At 38.6% G+C, this 22,652-nt stretch overlaps 1 protein-coding gene across 1 annotated transcript; it reads right to left on the reverse strand.

The window, feature by feature from the left end:
* Nucleotides 1-1,381: 1,381 nt before the first annotated feature.
* On the reverse strand, nucleotides 1,382-22,401 carry LOC128744330 (zinc finger TRAF-type-containing protein 1 homolog). Its single transcript, XM_053841236.1, has 6 exons — nucleotides 21,354-22,401; nucleotides 11,175-11,233; nucleotides 10,712-11,103; nucleotides 10,457-10,617; nucleotides 10,191-10,393; nucleotides 1,382-2,960 (listed from the first exon to the last, which is right to left on the reverse strand). The coding sequence occupies exons 1-6, from the start codon at nucleotides 21,849-21,851 to the stop codon at nucleotides 2,933-2,935; spliced, it is 1,341 nt and encodes a 446-aa protein (XP_053697211.1). The 5' UTR covers nucleotides 21,852-22,401; the 3' UTR covers nucleotides 1,382-2,932.
* Between the last annotated feature and the right edge of the window lie 251 nt (nucleotides 22,402-22,652).

Here is a 22,652-nt window from a genome sequence, read left to right on the forward strand (position 1 = left end):
ACAAATTGGAATTCATTAGAATTCAAAAATTAAATTCAGAAAACGCCAAAACAGAAAATGATCTCAAGTTAATGAAGTATGATCAGACGACTTTTATATCATAGATTTTTCAACTTTTTTCTTGTATCTCAGAAATATTTAATCAAATTTTAAAGTCATTTATTTGATGATTCAGAAGAAGATTTGGAATTAAAATTTTTGTTTATATTTTCTACACTTTAAATGCGTTTTATTCTTGCCCATCTTCTTTAAACTCGGTTATCATCTTCTAGCAAAATATAGTGCATCGATCCTAACAAAATTTTGCAGAATTGATTTATACATGAAATATCTGACATACAGGATGTTAGGTAGTTTAGTGCACGTATTTCAGGGGGTGATAGAGAACCATATTTGACGAAAAAAATCCTTCTACGCATATGGTCAAATCTTACAGCGTTATTGAACATTTTTAGTTTTCGGTTCTGTTTGTCTTAAATTAGCTCTGGTACAAAAACTATGTTAGCTAGCTCAATTCGGTCACTTTCATAATACATTTTAATACTTTCAGAATCGTCCAAGAGAAACTCGAGAAGTCCGTTTTCGAAACTGTTTTCCATATGCGTCTAACCGTGTCCGTCGCACACGTTGATATAGTGTGCTATGCGTGATGTATGAGTTCGAGCAGTTTTCAGATACTAATTCAACACCCAAAACCATACGTTTAAAATGAAATTGTAACGAAATGAAAACGAAACTAAAAGAGAGAGACGTTTTACGTCAAAGAACGAATTGTAGAACGGTACTAGAGCTGGTAAATAGCTTTTATGAGTTTTATCACACATTTTCAGGAGAAATTCGACAAAATCGTCTTGAGAAACACATATTTCAAAGCTTTTTGATTCCATAAAGTTACTAAAGTTCATAAAGTAGAAGGTTTAAAACAAATTTTTAGTACAAAATTTCGAATGAAAGTGACCGAATTTAGCTAGCTAGCATAGTTTTTATACAAGAGCTAATTTAAGACAAACAGAACCGAAAACTAAAAATGTTTAATAACTCTGTAACTGTAACTGTAATGTGTAGAAGGATTATTATCGCCAATTGTGATCCTCTATCACTCCCTGAAAAAACTACACTAAGCTACCTAAACCCTTGTATAGTATTATACATAATAAATTAATACAGACAAGTGACAAGATGTGCGTTTGGGATTAGCTCTTACAAACACCAGAATCAAACTAGCTGAATTTATATTAGTTTGATTGATTGATTGTTTTATAACATGAAATATCAACTCTAAACGACGCTCTATTGAACCACCAATAATAAAGGAGATTTCGGACATGCTTATAAAAAGAAAATATTGAAATTCGAATAAGAATATTTTTTTATTACTGGATTAAAACAAAACATTTTATTGTAAATAAAATAGGTAAAAGAGAAAAACATCTTATAGACGACATATTCTTATTTCCTATGCAATATGGGTCATATAAATATAATGTTTATTCTTAAATTCTATAAAAAAAATATGTTTATTCAAACCTTTAAGCTCTTTCAAATTAGATAAAAGCTTTACGATAGACGGTGATCAAGACGACTGAAAAGAATCGGACTTACGTCTAAACTATCACCTAACTGCTAGTACAAATAAAATATTGCAAAGTTCATTTACTGTGCACTGTAGTTTTGCTTATGCATGGAGAGTATATGGTGGTAGGATGAAGAAGTGATTTTCTTACATACATGCTGCAGCTGTGAAAAGATCTTAGAACTTAGTTAAATATATATCAATATATCTTTGATTTTTATCAAACCTCTTTTTTGCTTAGTTAATGTAATTAAATCTAGAAAAAATGGTTCCCTTCTAGTAACACCTTCTATGCTTCTTCATTGTTCGAACCTTTGCGCAGAGTCTCATATCCCGACGAGTCCTGCTCCGCATTGGTCGTATCACAAAATCTGATTAGCAAACTTATCGGTACGGAAACATTATGGACAAATATAGAGCTTATAGTGGGCTAAACCTGCACGTGGTTCGTTTTTAAACTAAACAGTAAAAACGGTCATTCAATATTAACAGGTTTCCCTGTTCGTATATGGCTGCCGATTTCCTATAGTAAGATATTGTATTGATTTGTACAGAATGGCATTCAGATTTAAATATATGCATTAAAGTATTGTAAAGTTTTACAGTAAAACAACGAATGAAGAATCCATCAGGCCACTTAATGTAGCAATGATCCATCTAACTATTGTTTTGCATGTGCAAAACAATAGCTAAACAAAATACATCACCTAAGCAAATAGGCTGTGGAGAAGGGTAACTGCTGGGACTTCAATTCCCGGTTACATTCGCTTTGTAGTGGAAATAATAAGCAAACAAAACTCAATTAAACTAACGAATCTTCGAATGCAGTTGAACTATAGTTTTATAAGTAAGTAATATACATTAGATGCGCAGTGTTTTATAACTACAAGAGGTTTCGTTTATTAGTTCACTATTACCTGTTATCTATATTTGACAAAGCAAAAGATCAAATTATTCTTGTTATCATTCTGTGTTTTAAAACATTTCAAATATTTAATTAACTGCTTGGAAATCGTTTGTGCGATACTTTTGTTGAAGAAAAATTAATTTTAAAAAAATAAGTCGTTCACGGTTCACGACATGTAGTATAAGTAGCGTAACTTCTCTGCGCTCTAAAGCAAATCTAATCATGGAAGGAAAATCACAACTAAATTCGAACCGAAAATTTTGGTTTTTCTTCAAAGTACACAACTAAATGAATCATGGTAAGATATACGAGCTCGTTTTTCTATAAGAGTAGAAACATCTTTCCGTTTCTTTTTTTTTGTTCATTCGAAGCTAAAAACCAACCTAAAATAAAAATGTTGATGCAACATGTTACCGATTATTACGAATCCGAAACTTCTCCGCACAGAAAATTTACTTCGATGCCAAAAACATGATAAGCCTTGAAGTAGATTGAAAAAAAAGTAATTATTATACTAAGATACCAAGATATGCTATATTGTGAAGAACATGAAGAATTACTTTAGTTTCTAGTTTGATGCGATGAATGAAGGTTGTTCCTACATTTTTAGGATAATGGTTTAGAGAAGACAAAAATCTTTTCATACTTTTTCTTACTCGTACTTATACGTACTTATAAATTTTGTCAAAACATCAGAAGAATCAAATTCCATCCATTCTATACTGTGCGAAATGCAGGTATAGTCCATTTTGCCCAATTCATCCCTAAATACATATTAAAACCCAATTAGAGCGATTAAAACTAATTCAAAGACAGGGGAATAAACTCCAATAGTACCAATTTACTCGAAAGATATCAGGAGAGTTGACTGTCATCGATTTAGTACCGTGATGAATTCACAATCGGTTAGTTTTGCCTGATTCTCTCCTACATCTAGAAAAACGCGTTCATTTGCTATTGCGTAAAAAAATCGTAATCTTTCAACGATGGTATCTTTAGAGAATTTTATCAATAAAATACAGCGCATCTTTTCAAACTATCAAGGTGATCTTATATTCATTTATCAGGGTGATACAAACTGTCATTTTTTTTTAATACGTGCAATAAAAATTTTCTTCAGAAAAATTATAGAACACACTAAAATGAGCAACTTTGCTGAATATAGTAACTATCTATCTTTTGTTAGTTGCGAGATATAATGATTTATTTAAAAAGTACACTTGAAAATCAATTCTGCACAATAACTCCGCACCCAATCAATTTATTGCTTTCAACTGTTCTCCAAAATTATTCAGTATGATAAAATACACATTTTTTCTGAAGACTGTTTTTACCTTTGAGTTAGTTTTAATCGCTTTAATTAGGTTATCTATGTATATGGGGGTGAATTGGGCAAAATGGACTATTCTTGCATTTCGCACAGTATGGAAGGGATGCAATTTAATTCTTCTGATGTTTTGACAATATTTGGAAGCTATTCGAGTTCGTTTCACGGGCGGCAAATAAGTTTTCATTTGATTAGCTTTCATCATGATTTTTGGAGAAAATAGGGCATAATGAACCACTTCCCGAAGTCCGCGCAGGATGAAACCACCACCAATCGATTTCCTGCTTTTTTTTACATAGAAATAGGTATCTTGTAAGATTCCAAACCAGCGGCTTCTAATTCTTGGGATTACGAGCTCGTTTTTGCCCATTGTGCGATGATTGGAAAGTTAAGGAAATGCTCATAAGACTTATCGAGTTTGCCACTTACAAGAACACGATCGTACGTAGAAACTAAGTCTTCTTCCAACACAAACTCCTGTACTGGAGATCATCAAATCAAACAATAACACAGACCGGCCGCGTTTTGATTGACTGCCGGTATGGAGGAGAAGAACGCGGGGGTAAAACCGTGCAGTGTCACTTAACAGAACGTGGAAAGATTTTTGTGCAGAAGATGCAGCGAACCCAAATATACCGAAAAAGAAAAAGCGCTGCGTGGAGAAGGAATATCCGGAAATGGAGCAGCCGCATTATTCTGACTAATCGCGAAACTTCTATCAGAAATTGAATGCATCTCGCAAAGACTTTGTATTTCGAGCCGAAATGTATGAGGATAAGAACGGCAGTATCGTGACAAACAATCTTGGTGTGAGTGACTGAAAGATGGAAACATCATTTCGACGAACACATGAATGTCGCTCATGCAGAGAACCCAGAACCATAAGGTTTTGCACGGACGAGCATAACCTCACTTCTTTGACGTCTATCAGTGGTTTGTTTACATGGACTTGGAACATGGGTTAACAAGTTGAAACTGAATATTGCTTAAGGCCTTAACGGCAAGTCAGAAAAGCACAAAAACTGCCATTCCGAGTAGTTTGGAGGGCGACACTGCTGGATAATATGCTTTTAAAACGTTTAACTCCAATTTATGCATATCGCGTTTGTCTAACAATTAGTAAACAAACCACGAGTGGATGTCAAATGGATGAATTGCGTTCATTCCGGTTCATTCGTGACGTCACCTTGCAAAACCTTATTGCTTTCTCCGCAATTTAGACGGTGCGACAAATGTGGAAGAGATGCCAGTCTCATCGACAGGCGAAATTAAGAACTCCATCAATTAGCTGAGAAACAAAAAACCGGCTAGACAGGATAGCAAAGGAGTGGAACTTATTAAGATGGATCCAGAAAAGTTGGCCACTTGTCTGCATCGACTAATTGTAGGAAATTGTGATTCAGAAAAGCGACTAAGGAGTGCAGAGATATGGTTATCTACCCGATCTACAAGAAAAATGACAAACTAAGCTGTCATTTCTGTCTACCCTCTTCAAATTTCGAACAAATTTCTGGAAAACAGGACTGGTTTGAAAGAGGAACAACAACGGGCCAAATATTTATGTCGCGGCAAATCTATCAAAAAGGCTGTAGTTCCCACGTATTTGGTCTTAGACTCCAAAGCTGCATATGATACCATTGATCGTAGAAAGCTGCCAAGAATCATGGACGAGAACGGCTTTTCTGAGAAGCTGATCAGACGGATTAGGGCTACGGTCGATGATCCGCAGTGCTGTGTCCGACCTGCTAGTGAATTGACGAGTCCCACAGGAGCCTTCGTGAAGGTGATGGTTTCCGTACTTTTTTTGTTTTTTGGGCACAATCTTCAACAAATCTGATGAATTTGTCTACTTTGCCGATGACATGGACATTGCCAGCAGGACATCTGCAGTTATGATTGAACAGTGCACCAGATAAAAGTACAAAGTAGAGAAGATTAGGCTGACAAACATCCAAAACAATGTACATGCTAGCCAACGTAACCAAGGTTGACCGTGCCGCGTAGTACAATAGTGCAACAGCCTCAAAAGGTCATAATCTGGGTTTGAAAATGATTTTTATTAATTTACTAGCTGACCCGACAAACTTCGTATTGCCACAAATTAACCTGTGTTGTACATAAATCATGAATCTCGGATGATCTTTGTCACTATCTCGAGTTTTGCAAGCCCCCCAGTGGGCGGCGCTTCCGACGGCGGGTCACCGGCAACACTCGCGACCGGCTCGTCCTGAATGATCTAGTGTTACTATAGATAGTTTTTGTGGTCTTGTTATTGATTAATGTTTTATGGAAGAGTCTCGAATTTCTCGAGTTGGATTAGTTTTTGAGTTTCGCAAAAATTTCTGTTTTATTTGTATGAGAGTCCATATCCCCCTACCACAGGGGTGAGAGGTCTCTAACTATCATAAAATAAATTCAAGACTCAAAAATCTCCTACATGCTAAATTTGGTTCCATTTGCTTGATTAGTACTCAAATTATAAGGAAATTTGTATTTCATTTGTATGGGAGCCCACCCTCTTAAAAGGGAAAGGGGTCGTAATACACCACAGAAAAAAAATTCTGCCATCTAAAACTCTCACATGCCAAATTTGGTTCCATTTGCTTGATTAGTTCTAAAGTTATGAGCAAATTTGTATTTCGTTTGAATGGGAGCCCCCCCCCCCCTCCTAAAAAGGTAAGAAGTCCTAATTCATAATGGGAAAAATGGTTGCCTCCAAAAACACCCACATGCCAAATATGATTCCATTTGCTTGATTAGTTCTCGAATTATGAGGAAATTTGTATTTCATTTGTGTAGAAGCCCCCCCTCTTGAAGTGTGGAAGGATCCTAATTCACCGCAGAAAATATTTTTGCCTCCAAAAACCTCCACATGCCGAATTTGGTTCTATTTGCTTGATTAGTTCTCGAGTTATGGGGAAATTTGTATTTCATTTGTATTGGAGCCCCCCCTCCTAAAGTGGGGAGAGGTTCTTATTCATCATAGAAAAAATTCTTGCCTCCAAAAACACCTACATGCCAAATTTGGTTCCATTTGCTGGATTAGTTCTCGAGTTATGAGGAAATTTGTATTTCATTTGTATAGGAGCCCCCCCTCCTAAAGTGGGGAGAGGTTCTTATTCATCATAGAAAAAATTCTTGCCTCCAAAAACACCTACATGCCAAATTTGGTTCCATTTGCTGGATTAGTTCTCGAGTTATGAGGAAATTTGTATTTCATTTGTATAGGAGCCCCCCCTCCTAAAGTGGGGAGAGGTTCTTATTCATCATAGAAAAAATTCTTGCCTCCAAAAACACCTACATGCCAAATTTGGTTCCATTTGCTGGATTAGTTCTCGAGTTATGAGGAAATTTGTATGGAAGCCCCCCCCCCTCTTAAAGGGGAGAGGAGTTATAATTCCCCTTATAAAGAGGGAGGGGTCTCAATTTACCATAGAATAAATTCTTGTCACCGAAAACACCCACATGCCAAATTTGGTTCTATTTGCTTGATTAGTTCTCGAGTTATGAGGAAATTTGTATGGAAGCCCCCCCTCTTAAAGGGGAGAGGAGTTATAATTCCTCTTATAAAGAGGGGAGGGGTCTCAATTCACCATAGAATAAATTCTTGTCACCAAAAAAAACACCCACATGCCAAATGTTGTTCTATTTGCTTGATTAGTTCTCGAGTTAGGAGGAAATTTGTATTTCATTTGTACAGGAGCCCCCCCTCTTAGAGTGGGGAGGGGTCCTAATTCACCGTAGAAAATTTTCCTGCCCTCGAAAACCTTCACATGCCAAATTTGGTTCCATTTGCTTGATTAGTTCTCGAGTTATGAGGAAATTTGTATGGAAGCCCCCCCTCTTAAAGGGGAGAGGAGTTACAATTCCCCTTATAAAGAGGGAGGGGTCTCAATTTACCATAGAATAAATTCTTGTCACCGAAAACACCCACATGCCAAATTTGGTTCTATTTGCTTGATTAGATCTCGAGTTATAAGGAAATTTGTATTTCATTTGTATAGGAGCCCCCCCTCCTAAAGTGGGGAGAGGTTCTTATTCATCATAGAAAAAAATCTTGCCTCCAAAAACACCTACATGCCAAATTTGGTTCCATTTGCTGGATTAGCTCTCGAGTTATAAGGAAATTTGTATTTCGTTTGAATAGGAGCCCCCCCCCCCCCCACTTAAAGTGGGGAGGGGTCCCAATTCATCATAGAAAAAAATTTTGTCTCCAAAAACACACACATGCCAAATTTGGTTCCATTTGCTTGATTAGTTCTCGAGTTATGAGGAAATTGGTATTTCATTTATTTGTACAGGAGCCCCCCCCTCTTAAAGTGAGGAGGGGTCCTAATTCAACATAGAAAATTTTCTTGCCCTCGAAAACTTTCACATGCCAAATTTGGTTCCATTTGCTTGATTAGTTCTCGAGTTATGAGGAAATTTGTATGGAAACCCCCCCTCTTAAAGGGGAGAGGAGTTATAATTCCCCTTATAAAGAGGGGAGGGGTCTCAAATTACCCTAGAATAAATTCTTGTCATCGAAAACACCCACATGCCAAATTTGGTTCTATTTGGTTGATTAATTCTCGAGTTATGCAGAAATTTGTGTTTCATTTGTATGGGAGCCCCCCCTCTTAGTGGGGGGACGGGTCTATAACCATCACTAAAACCTTTCCTGGCCCCAAAAACCTCTACATGCAAATTTTCACGCCGATTGGTTCAGTAGTTTTTGATTCTATAAGGAACACAGGACAGACAGACAGACAGACAGACAGACAGACAGACAGACAGACAGAAATCCTTTTTTATAGGTATAGATAATAAAGACTATGTGAAAAAAATCGATAATTCAGAATTCAATTAACCTTGGCTCGATGCCTCCACGTTTTGCCTTGACTATGGACCTTGGGACGGTCAAAAAACGATCGCAAGGTGCCCGAATGTGAATTGCCGATATTTTGGTCAACTTACTTTCTTCAGCATCCCGAGGCTGGCCAGGTTTTCAGCTCGGACCTTACTCTGCAAAATAATCCAGACAGAATAATCCACTAGATGTACGCCTGGTAAATTCAAAAGCCATTATGTGGTCGAAATGAAGTTCGGAACGTTGTATTTCTTCTATTCTTAGTTCACTCGAGCCTATCCATTCTTGATGAGACGGTGTCGAGTCCAGTTGAAAGGTCTATGATCTGCGACCCAAATGTTTGTCTGCCCACGGCTTCAAAGCAGCTTCCAGCCCTGTGCACTTTTCCGATAATATTTCATATTTTCTTTGACGCCAGACTTAATGAAAACGATTCGAGTGCGCCCATCTGCGGTTAGTGCGTCCCGAACCATTATTTATGTCCTGGTGGCCACCCGATGGCTCAAATTCTCGTATGGACAATCGTAAAGTAAACCCTATCGTTTCGAAAGTTTAAGAATTGGGAAATTTTTCTCGTTAAAAAACGCGATAATCGAAAATGGACTGTTTTAGGTCCAGCGAAGTAACTCATTCGCTCGCTTAGGTCTAACTTGGTCAAAAATGTTTTGTAAACAATACACAGAATTATCATTTAGCCAGTTTGACAGCTGCAACAATGTCAGAAATTTGAATAATCTTTCTAATAGAAAATGGTAGACTAAAGTAATGCAACATGGTGGGTGTTTCTAGTGTCCCCAGGATCGGACAAGACGTGAAGAGGAAAGAATGATTCATAGTCCATTCCGTTATACCAAACTGAGAGGTATGCGATGATAATAATATAATGGGTACCAATTCCGGATTCGAACTCAATTTTTCTCTCAGGCTCCGTGGTTCGACGGAACTAAATTATTTGTAGACACATATGTCGTTTTCGTTTTAGCAACCTCAACTACCGAGCGAGGAGTTTAAGCTAACCGCGACGCCGTAAGCGTACAGGCACTTGCTACCTTCAAGGCACTGCAGGTCACGTGGCATATGCGAATTAGAGTGTATCAGCTGCGATTTTTACCGTGGGTTTTCGGGTTAGGCTCCGTTCCTCTTACAGCTTAAAAAAAAGGTAAAGTTTCATCCCACCGTCCATATTCACCAGATATGGTACCCTTCAGTCTTCACACTTCTGAGCAAACCGTTAAAATTAGGCTGTTCCGTTCTTAACCTTCAGTTTTAAACCCATCAGAAGACGTGGAACTTAGTATTCAAATCGATTAGTTAGTATCATTACACTCTACAAAAGCATAGTCATACATGGCATAGTCGTACGAAAAAGAACGATGTTGCGTAATATGTTTTGAAGGGGGAAAGGTTTTTTACATAGGATTATATCTGATAGCGGGTTCAGGCATATTGCCAAATGGAAACAAATATGTAGATTGAATGATGCTAGCAACTATTGGAGATTAATATAATTCCTATAACTAATGTTGCAACTTACCTGAAGTTAATCGCCTTCGCTGCCAGCAGCCGGTTGCACTCGGCCGTATCAGGTAACGGCATCAGATGGAACGGACTCTCCGTTTCGGTTTCGGTAAAGTCATGCTTATAGATCTGAGTGTCCACTTTAATATCCGAGAATGGACCTCTGAGCACAAAGAAATGCATCGGCAGCGGACTGGTGGTTTTCGACTTCAGAATCAACTAAAAGGCAAAGAGTGTTCGAGTTAAATTTGAACCTTATTTTGTGCTTATTTTCGACTTTACCTGATAAGTGATGTCTCGATCGCACGACTGGTGCGGATCCCGTTGGCTCTTGTTGATGATAGCCTTCACAACCCATTGATGGTTGAAAGCGGAAAAACGCGAAGTTTCATAATACAAACGATGAACGTACTCATCCGTGCGGTACGGCTTCATTTGGAGATCTGTAACAAGTGGAAAGAAGAAACAAACGGCGGAAACAGCACCAAAAGTTAGACAGATAGAAGATCGCATTTTCAAACTGACAAGAAATGCTACCATTGAAGATTATCTTCTCGTAACTCAAGAGATCGATCAATGTGAGGAAAAGCTTCTTCTCCTCGGCAGCACGAGCATCGTGGGCCTGCAAAGCCACCATAACTTCGGCGCCGGATTTCTTCGGATGCACGCAATTGGCTTCGTGCGACGGAACCTCGTGGATCGGTCCACGCCACTGGCATCCGATCCGGGCAAACGCGCAATCGGTTGGCCGCTCTTCGCACTCATTGTTTTCGTGATATTCGACCGATTTATTCGGGAACTCGTTGCCACAGTACTGACACTCGCTGGGCAACTCCGAAACGGCCTTTTCAACGGCCAAGTTCCGGGACGAGTTATTTTTGCTGATTTCGGTGCGACAGTTCGGACAGGTTGCATTCTGATCGCGCAGCCTGTGAAGGACGTGAAAGGTATGAACAACTGCTCGATAGAAAAACGAAACAATAGCAGAAACTATACTCACCGACCATCTGCCAGCAGATGGGTGAAACATCCGGCGCACATCAAATGGCCCATTGTGCACTGCATGAACGATTTCAAAAAGAGCAAGCGAGAAGTAGAAAAAGAAACAAATTGGTTAATACGGGATAGAACCGGCAACACCACGTAGCATCGATATCCTGGCTGTTTTTTTATTATTTGCGAAAAAAGAGAAATTTTGAAAATTTTGTTTTTAGGAAAGGTTATCCTTAATATACGTAAGGATAGATTTTGATAGCGTTTTGCTTATAGCGCAAACGCAAAACCGCAGGGTAACTTACTAAAATAACCCTACCTGTAGGGAAAAGAAAAAAGAAAAAAGGAAAATAGTAGTCATTAAAACGCAATAGTTTCTACGGTCGTGAGTGTAGAAGTATTTCTTTTCTCCAACGTCCAACAAGTCACCGGGTGTGATATATCTGGAATCTTTTTTCCCGTTTTACGTAGCAATTGCGAAACCCCGAACCGTAGTACAAAACCGAGCGGACTACCAAAAGTGCAGCGGAACTACTTAGCCACTAACAATTGAATGAAAACATCTGCAGATTTCGATTTTCCTCGAACGTTTATTTCGCCTTTCTTTGGTTGTTTCGTACAAAACATCTTGGTTTCTTCACTTTTTTAAAATCTTCTGTGTATTTTTTTCAGATTGTTTTTTTTCTTCAACTCACGATGATTTGAATACTATGAAATGCATAATGTGGTACAAAGTGCTTAAGGACGAAGAAGTAGTAGTTTGCTCACTGTCGACTAACAAAATCTTGATACTATGTCGAGTAGGTCTATGGAAGATCGTAATGCTACCTATAAGCTATGCGTTAGGTTATGATCTTACAAAATTATTAGTAACATTTTCAAATGATTTTCTGCTTATTTGCGGTGGCTTCATTCTATATTTTTACCAGTTGTTACATCCAATTCACTATTTGATAATCAAATGAAAACATTTTACACTTTGCTCTTGCGCGCTTTGACAATTGTGATGATCATTCCTAACATCTGCTAGTTGTCTCGACTACTTTGGAAACCGGCTTTCCATTCACTAGATTTGCAGTCTTGCTAACCTTAAACTGCACTACGTTTGTATACGTTAAGAATGCAAAGCTAATGAAAGTGTACAAAAAACCGGCTCCAATGGTTTGGTCATACATCGAACATTCACATTCCGTAAGCGCGTCATGGCGATGGCGCAGAATCGCACTCACAAGCACCCACTCACTTAATGCTAATCTGTATATTTGGGAAATATGTCGCACTCCAAAAAAAAAACAGCACAAGCACAAGACACTCCATAACTGCCACCCCCTCCAGAAGCATGCAAAAGCACTCACACTCAATTGTATTCCATTTTATGATTGATTGACACTTTTAAATATGTTCAACAATAGAAAGAAATTATCCTTTAGTTAAAGGTTGTCTGAGAGTTTGTCTAAGTATACACTTTTTTTGCTGAAAATGAGCAAAACTTTATTGAATATAAAAACCGGCAACATTTCTATTTTCAGCAAACCGGGTTTTTGATTGCAAATAAGGATTTTATTGTCGTTATAATCTTCAAATTAAGTTTTATGAGTTTTCTGGCCCTTAACTTATAAAATTAAAATTCATAAGTAAAGTAAAAACAAAATATTTTTTGATTAAAACCAAGACTTTGGTTGTAGATGGACAATATGTATTATAATAGCAGTTGTAAACTGGCGGCAAGTGACTTTGTGGATTGTCTAATGACAGTGACAAATCCCTCCATTCCACTGATAACAACCAAATTGGAGTGCACTGCACTCCTGCATGCTCAATCGTAATAGTATGATTAGACAAACTGCGTTACTTATTAGCTCGGAGTCAAATTGACAAGCTCTGTCATGGGTCATCTTTGACATGAATGTTTGTTATCCGCATGTCAAGCCTGTTATGCAAACTTGAAGCTTATTGGATTTCTCCTCTGGTCTACAACAAACTAGCTTCGACATTCCATTTTCTTTGCACACCCTAAATCGGTGTGTCTGTAAGGCTACACAGCTCGAGCAAAGAAACTGGTTGCCGTTATTTGAACTAACTATTTATGTAAACACATCATAACTATCAAATTGTGGGAACTCGAACCACATGTACAAATCACGTGCCCTCGGTTAGGTACTCCGATAGAACACGTTCGTGCTAAAAACGTGACCTGCCTATCGGAAGCGGGAGTTTTCCTCGATGAAAATTTTATAATTCCCTCTTCTATCTTTTACTAAAGCACAACATTTTTCACTACTTTAGATCACCCACTCAAGGCTGTTTTCAGCAAGTGGTTATGCAAGCAAAGCCGCTGCTACTGTCATAAACAACGTCACACATTCTCAAAACGAAACTCCTCCACAAAGCGGTCTGCTACCCATTCGCTCAGCTGGTTTGCCTTGAGTTCTACTTTTGGCCTGCTAGAGCAACTTTCCTAAGCTAGCGAAGTATCAAGAGGATGGCGTCATACGTCTCTTGAAGAACCGTCAAGAAAACTTGAATTTATTTATATTTTTTTCCTCTGAAGTGTTTGGGTCATTTTTTTCTACATCGTTGCTGCTGCTACGATGTCGGAAGTAGCTCTAGACCGAGTGGCGATCGCACAGCATGATGGACCCTATCGCAAACAAATTATCGTCACGTTTCAAGTGGCAGTTACATTTCGTAATAACAGTTATTGCTGACATCTGTTTTCCGTCGGAAGCGATTGAAACCCGTCGATTTTCCGTGCGAAATCTGTGCTTGAATTCGTGGTGGAGGCAAAACAAAATTGTAGGAAATCCTGAAAGCAATGCCTAGACAGAACGCCGTCAATGAAAATCTTAAAATGTCACAAAAAGTGGCCAACCTTGGAGCGTTTATATTTAGTCTTATTTTAACAAATTCACAAGATTTTTACATTAAACGATCAGAAATATTTTTGCGAACTGAAAAATGTAAAAAAGAAACATTTTTAAAGAAATTTACTGTTGAAAAATGTATATAAAATATCGATTATTGTCATAAAATAATAAATCAACCAATCACTTGCATGCACACTTTTTGCTTCTCAAACCCATAATGACAGTCTCATACTACCTAGCTGTTTACTGTGATTTTGTTTACTTTCATTTCACAAAAAAGAAACAAAAAATTATTCGATTACCGATTAATTGTTAAATGCGGCCTTCACTAATCGAATAATTCTCAAACTACAGCCCGAATTCGTTAATTGGGCCACGACTGCTCTCCAGCTGATTCGCTAATTGGACCGACTCCGACTGACAGTTGTTAGAAATTTCTAAACTCGAAAATTCCATACAATTTTGACATTCAAGTTGTCACATAGCCCAATTTGCGAACACCCAATTAACGAACCGCCCAATTAACGAACCACCAATTAACGAATCTTTGCTGTATTCAGGCTGCAGGATACGGAAGGAAAAAAACGCGAAAATGTTTAAACTTTAATATTGCGGTAATTTGTATAACTAATCACTTATTTCTGTTGACAGTGTATTTGTTTACGTTTACTTTCAAGTGCTGCATCAGAACATCGGAAATGTTTTATTGCAAATTTATGAATATGTACGCCAAAGAAGTAATTAAAAGATTGCTGCTCGCCCAGAAAACACCGAATGTGACTGCCAAAGTGGTGACCACAGTTTATTGCATCAAAAAATCTCTGCAGGATGGTCATAACCAGCAAAAGCCGGAAAGTGAAGGTCCGCGATTTGCGCATACTCCAAAAATTACTCGCAAACCGGTACCGGAAACTCGCCAATAAAACCAAAATTTCTGAAAAATCCATGCGAAGATATATCAGAGAAAACTTGCAACTGGCAGATATTGTGAAAACTTGTGGATAAAGAATGAAATCCTGTTCTCCGACGAAAAGCTGCCACACACAGCCGCACAGACCGGTTTCACATTTAACCGAAGAAATTTGAGGCCGTTTCGGAGAAAGTAATCATTACGTTGTCATACAACAGAGGCGCCATGTCACACGTCAAATCGGACCTAAACGTGACTGATGGAAACTATGAAGTTTTGGCCGAAAGATTTGTGGCCTTCCTGCAGTCCGAATCTTACTCCGTTGGATATTTCAATTCTGGCATATCCTGAAGCACAAGTCTGTAAAACATCTCACCCTAAGTAGTGTGGATACCATACCATAGTCTGTCATAAAGCATACATAGCAATCGATGTCGTAGGACTATGTTCAAAAGACCTGAACTGAAAATGGAAGGCACATCGAGTAAATTTGTTTGAAAGGGCATGATAAATATAGCTAAACTTGAATATGTTGGCATTGCCCAGGTAACCAATAAGCATTAAAATAAGCAGTAAATCAGTCGTTTATTAGCATCCCTGGCGTTTTATACTGCAGGTTGTTGTTTATCAGCTTTTTGACTGCATAACTGTTGACTGAAGTTTTTGGAGCGTCTTAGTAGAATACAAAACCTAAAAATAAATGCATAACCATAACTGTTGTAAATTGGCATCCACAATTCTATTTAAAATCTTCTTGTTGGTAACTAGCTGGAAATAAGCATTGTCAGCACTATAAGAGGGCTAGCAGTAAAGTAGCCGCATTTTTTGCCAAAATAGCATTTAAGTAGCATTCAAGGCAACTTAAATGCTTATTGGCTTGCTTTTAAATTGCATTGGAAATGCTTATTGGTTACCTGGGTATTGCTTAAAGTAGTTGAAAAACGAAGTTGAAAGAAATACCGTAAATTTTCCCATTTTTTCTGCCGTACCCTGTAGAAGTATTCAATAAAAATATTCACACATTTCTTCTGTTGTAAGACTAGTGGAATTAATTGAACGATTTATTTATATTTATAATTTATTTATCAGTCCCGGCGTAGTGGTTAGTATTCACGCTTCCCACGCCGAGGACCCGGGTTCAAATCCCAACACCGCAGAAGTCACGAATGACCCAAGCTAGTTAAAGTGACGCTAATCTAACAAAGAAAACATATTTATAACTGACTTATTCACATTATTTCCTCTGAACTATTTGATAGATTGAACTATTCGTGCTGGCAGACAGAGATCTCTAAATGAGGCTTATAATCCTGTCTGATCTGAGTCGATATCTTGGCATGGTTATGAAAGATAAACATTTTGTAGATCAAACGTAACCCAATAGAGATTATATAATTTTAATAGCTCAGTCGATCAGTTGTTAAATTTTTGCTGCCGTCATCCGAGGATACTTGGAACACTTCTGCGCATCGCGGGTTTGACAGCTTTAACGCATTTATTTGTTCACATAACCATTTGCAGTTTATGCCGTTTTAAAGAAAGGGCGTTTACCTTATGTTTATTTAAGTTTAATATTGTTTTACTTGTTTTTATCCGATCGGCAAGTAGTTTTCATTCACCTTCAGAGCTGAAAAAATGGGTGTGCAAAGTTATGTGCATTAACTTGAAACCATATTTTTATCGTTTAGTTCCTATACACAATTAGTGCATCATATGAACTTTGTTTATGGTGCGACTTGCAGTACTTGTAAAAAATGATAATCGTAAAAGATAGTGCAAAGTAAGTTTGCATTTGTACGATGTTACTTTTTCTTCTGTCATCTACAGAAAAATTGAAAGTTGTGAAAAATTCCAAGTGTCTTCAAAAGGTGATTCGAAACATGGCATGCTGCATTTTCACCGGATATCTTCACGGAAGGGATAGATCCCAGATAACACAAGATCGTAATAGAAAGTTTACATTAAATCGAATGCATGTCAATTTACATTGGAATTATATGATTGTAGTAGATCAAAACAGAGCGAACAATAAGTTGTTTTGCAGTCGTGTGTGTCCTCATATACAATTCATGACTGTGAATTATAAAGCAGTATAGATGATTGCAATCATATATTCAGGAGTATTAAGTTGCGTGTTTTAAAAACCACGCAAGATAGAATTACAAATAATTGTTAAATTTTTTGCACGCCTCCACTTTGGTACTTATATGTTCTTATGTGGTATGAAATATAACTTTTTCGTTCAGATATGATTTCGTATTTCTCAGTTGCAATCGAGCGATACAAACCCAATTGTTTACTGGGATGAAGTTGGGAAGCAAAACCTCCAGTATCTATCGTATTACTGCCAACACATTCAAAGTGTTTAAAATCAGCCATTCACGAATTTAAATCAAGTTTATATTCATAAGGAATGCACAATCAGAAGTGTTGCAAGTAACCTCATGTACCGTGAACTTGACCACCACTATTTTCGGTTCTTTCTACAGATTCGTTTAATTGCTTTCTTCTCATAACCATGATTCAAAAGTGCTAACCACTATACAAGTTTTAGTTACTTACAGTTGGATCTAAACAGTAGGGTAACCAACGTATTTTGGACCCCATTAACAGCTGTAAATCAAATGTCCAAATCAAAGTGTCCAAATTATGTACAGCTGCTGATGGGGTCCAAAATAGGTTGGTTACCCTACACTTTGAAAGTTATACACTAAGTTATCATTAATAATTTCACGTTAACACAATGTTTGGAAGCTGTCCAAGCATTCTTTCAAAATTAAATCGTCTTGGAGCTCCAGCACGCCTCGAAAGTCATCAACTGGAAAGTGAATTTTCTTTACCCGATATTAGCCCACTTACACTACACACAGGCTATGATAAGGAGGATATCGCTGCCGTTCGATTACAGTCTACGGTGAACGCTATCGCGATGTGTCAAGCTACTCTTTCTTTCCAAAAGTTGACTGTTGTCGATGACCTTGCTTCCAACAAGATGGAGCAACATGCCAAACTGGAGCGGTAACAATTGACCGTATGGAAAGCTCGGTAATAAGAAAACCTATCGAAATTGAACTTTTAATTGAAAACCAAGATCGTACAATCTAACACCGTTGAACTATTCTCGTAAGGGTATGTTAAATGTAAAATGTACGCTAATAGACCAGCTTTAATTTAAAACTATGAACAAAACATTTTCATTTTTCCATTTTACTGCAAGGAAAGCTTTACAGCAGTAATGGCGAACAATTTCAAAAATTTGGAATCACAGATTTAAAATAAAACCGACGGGAATTTCTTGTATACTTCAATGGATTTTTACAATAGAGTGATAATTAAACTTTGAATACGTCTCTAGGAGCCGAAAATGGGCGCTGCTTACGTCACTTGGTGTGACCGGTGAGTTCATATATGGCAGTGTAAGGAATTGCCACACCCACTTTTAGTCACAGACACTGAGCCGTGCTTGGTTTGACATCATCCAGAACGGGCCCATCCCAGTAGTTTTCTTCGTCGATGGAAGGCCGTTCAACTTTGGAAACCATATATGTCTGAAATACAAGCCAGAAGGCGAAAATCCAAAAATATCTTCCACCCTGGCCGACTAGACATCAGTGATTCCGTTTTTTTTTCTTCCTAACCATCCCAGTAGTGTTCTAATTTTAGAAACGGTTTACATCAGCAAAAGCAAGCAGCACACCGTTTAGGTTCAACATAATCACATCGAGCTGGGCGAGTGATGTTATTATGCGTAGTCAACCGAGATACAGAAACACACTTTGCGTATGTACCTACCTCCGCTAGCCAGCCCACAGAGCCAAGGTCTTCTGGCCTTTGGAGGACCACTGTAGCGGAACGCACGTACGTATGAACTGAACTGTATATACATGCCTACAATCGGCCTCGACGGTTGGCAATTATTTCCCACTAATGATCGCCAACGGCCTCCGAATCCGTTTAGAGATCTCGCTACGATCTAAATAGGATGTTAATTACAGAGTATCGCAGGTACCAGAAACTAGGTTTTCCTCGCGCTGTGTACGAAGTCACGAATTTGGAAAGTGAGGCAATCGGTATGTTGTTTTCCGACTGATTGAAAATCACATTTCGGAAACTAAGAACCATTTTTTATCCAATGTTACATTTCAATTACGACTAAGGAATAAAAACTTTACATCAACATCTGATCAGAAATTACCGCGTGATTTTCTTAGAATTTTTATTTTTTTTAATAAAAAATTAAATACCTTCCGTTTTTAACATACTATTAATCGCAACAAATAACGTTTTTTCTACCCTACATATACTTTTTCACACAGGACTTCAGTTTTGTACTCTAACAGCATTAGTTGAGAATATAAATAAACGAAAACACAGTATACAGCCAGCATGCATAATTATCCTCGTAGAGAAAAATGAATTTTAAATTATTTATTACTTAATATTTCATTTGACTGAACATGGATTAATGGCGGAACTCCACAATCTAAATTCTCTTTTTGATATTGCAATGACGTAGACAGCTTTGCTTTCACAGAATGCCCCCTAGTATAAATAAACAAAGACAAAGTCCTTCTTCAAAATTCAAACCCTAATCGATCTCTCGCACGTCCGTACCCTGACGTTTACAATACCACCGGAAAAACTTCTTATCTAATCGATAGGGGTCAGACATTTGGCTTGGTCGGCAATTGCCTTCCTGCATGGAAAGCTTGAACTTCGCAGCCATATTTATTTTTCCCGTATATTCCAGACTGAAAAGCAGCTCGGTAGCAGGCTGTTTTTATTACGTCGCATTTTTTTTTTCGTTTGCTCGCTCGTTCTTCTTCTGCACTCGCTCCTACAAATTCCGCACTCTCTCAGCACAGCAAACAGCAGGTTTAGAACTTCTTGCTCTTCTTCTCCTGGAGTTGTTTTCCCCTTCGCAGCCAGCCAGCCATTCATTTGCACACTCATACCAAGCACAATCAGCTGTTTTATTGCAGCGCATACTTTTCGACCCACTGTTTGTACTACCCTCTGAACTGTGCTCGCGCGTTTGCTCTTGCTCACTCGCTCGCTCGCTCACTCTTTTCGCTTTTTCTGGTATGGTTTCGTATCAGCAAATGGCACAGTAATAAAGTCGATAAAATTTTCCCTCATCAGGATAGCTAAACAGGAAGGGAAATACGGAGGACAGGAGGTGCAGGGTGTGTATGGCAAAAATGACCCTCACCACCACCGTCGCTTTGCAAGGCAATCGATTTTCTTTCACGCTAGCCAGCATCGTCGTCACTGTGATGTGGTAGGCAAGTTTCGATCAGCTGTCGGGTAGTTTTTTAACGATAACATGCGATTGCGACGGAGGTCTCTATTTCGTGACTTTTACTAGATATTTGATAGGATGCCTACGTCGACTGCAACAGTACTATGCGCTTTTGATGACGTGGCAGGGTAGGAGAAGAGTAAAGGATTGGTCTGTGAAGGCTCGGTAGAGGAAACCCAGGAGAGACATTTCAATCAAAATGGAGTTCTTCGGGCGAGTTCACAGTGCGATTCCTCAACTTGTATCTGAGCCTGTGTGGGTTTGTTTTTGTTTTGCTCGTGACGTTTTCTGTTCTCTCATACGCGATTGATCGTTAGACACACTGCTGCACTTCGCATTTTGTACGGAACACTCAGTAGAAGGTATCTGCGCAGTGTGTTTTGATTTTTTTTCTTGTCAGGGATTTCTCTTTTTTCTACACCACTTTCATGAAACGACATAAAACCACGGAACAAACGTGTATGGAACTTTTGTTGTTATTGTATGTAGCTCGTAGGTGAACTAACTGCGGGGACACCGTACGATATATTTAAATTTAACCAATTTGAATTCCTAAGCAAGAGAGCGTGGTGGGTAGAACACGCTTATCTGCTCGAGTAAATTCCAAGGCCAGTTAAGCTAACATTATATGTAAAAATATGGGGAACACGTTTCACATTTCCTCAAGCTTAGTAGAAAGACCTGACCACTACATAACACGGGTGAAAGAAACGGTCTGACAAAAACTTAGAATATACCTGAATCAATAGATTTAAAATTTATTTATAACTGTAGTCTGTATAAGCAAAGTGAAAAAATCGCTTCCGTCAGCAATCCCAATCAAATCAAATGGCAAGTGAATTAAGCAACGACTAACACAGGCTAACAGCACTCTCTTGCCGTTGGCACACAGCGATCGGGACCATTAGGAGCCCATCACGCGAATGTGCAAACAAGCGAATAAAGCAGAAAATGTGTTACGACGACCCACATTCGATTGAAAAAATTCCGTTCGAATCTGGGAGGGGTCATAGAATAAATTTTGTGATTTCGTGTGCCAAAATTGAACTGACACGGGTGAAGGGGAAGAATTTGACGAGCGGATTAGAAACGGATCGATAAAATTACCTGATACATCGCAGTCCTTGGCAGATCCAAGCAGACGGCACAGCACAGGATGCCACCGAGACGGGCCTCCAACTTTTCGATCATTTTAGTCGTAGGTTTATCGATTTTCTTTCGTTTAGCTTCAGGTTCATCCTCGTCGGGACAGTCCGATGGGCGACCCGATTTCTGCGACTCTTTAGACTCTAGCTGGCCGCCATTGTTGCCAGCGTTGGCAAGGCTGAGATTCAGTTCCTGACTTGGGGTCATGATTTGCTCACTCAAATTTAGACCGTGGCTCGGTGGTTGAGTAGCCACAGAAATCAATAATGCCGAGGCACTGGATGAGGATGAGGATGAAGAGGACGAGGAAGCAACAACGGACGAAGCCGAGGAAGAGGCAATCGACGAGCTTCCAGACGACGAGCCTGGTTGCAAATCAGCAGGAAGTTGATTCATTCCTCCAATATTGATTAAATGACTTGAGCTGGAAGCAGGCGTTTCCACCAAACTGTCTGCCATATTGGTGTGATAATTCAGCAAACTTTTTTGTTCTAGAGTTTTAGACTTATGCACCAAGACGGGGCGCAAACAATACTCAAAAGTTTATAAAATATACGAATCACTTTTTCAGAAGCAGCGAAAAATCAAAATGTCAGCCAAGGGTTTGCCCAAAAAAAGTTTTTTTTTTTCACAGCCAACTTTACAAATAACAAAGGAAAACTCGACCAATTGTCATACAGCAAGATTTTCAGCAGGAAAAACGCCCTAAAAATAAACACTCTTCTCGCCTACTACTGATAATGCACGCACAAAATCTCTTCACTCGCGTTTTTCGAAATTCCACGGGACAAGTCAATTAAAGCCCCTCGGACCGTGATGATGGCGGCCGTGGTGGAACAGGAAGAATACACAACCAGTAATAAAAAGAACTTCAATTATTCTGTTTCTGACTGCTCTTCTATGGAAAACTCGCGGAGCTACCCACGGACACGTCTTGATCTTCAAAGTGACAATTTGTAACTACGCAATGCGCTAGCTCCTATATGTTTTTCTGTGTTATATAACGCTCGAATTTCAATATTATTTCTTTGTTCTCCTGCCTGCCTTCTGCAGTCTATGCGACTGACAACGAACACTCCTGAAATTAAGCAGCACGAGAGAGCCTGGTTAATCCGGAGAGAGCAAGATATTTTATTCACATCCGCGATTTTGTATTCTACAAAAGTATCTGTGTTGGTCGGGGCGAGAGCACTTCTCATCATTATACTACAGTGTGGGTGAATACGATTATATCTTAACTTGTGTTTGTCCTGTAGTGTG

The sequence above is a fragment of the Sabethes cyaneus genome, chromosome 3 (assembly GCF_943734655.1).
Source record: "Sabethes cyaneus chromosome 3, idSabCyanKW18_F2, whole genome shotgun sequence".
In the NCBI taxonomy this organism is placed as follows: domain Eukaryota; kingdom Metazoa; phylum Arthropoda; class Insecta; order Diptera; family Culicidae; genus Sabethes; species Sabethes cyaneus.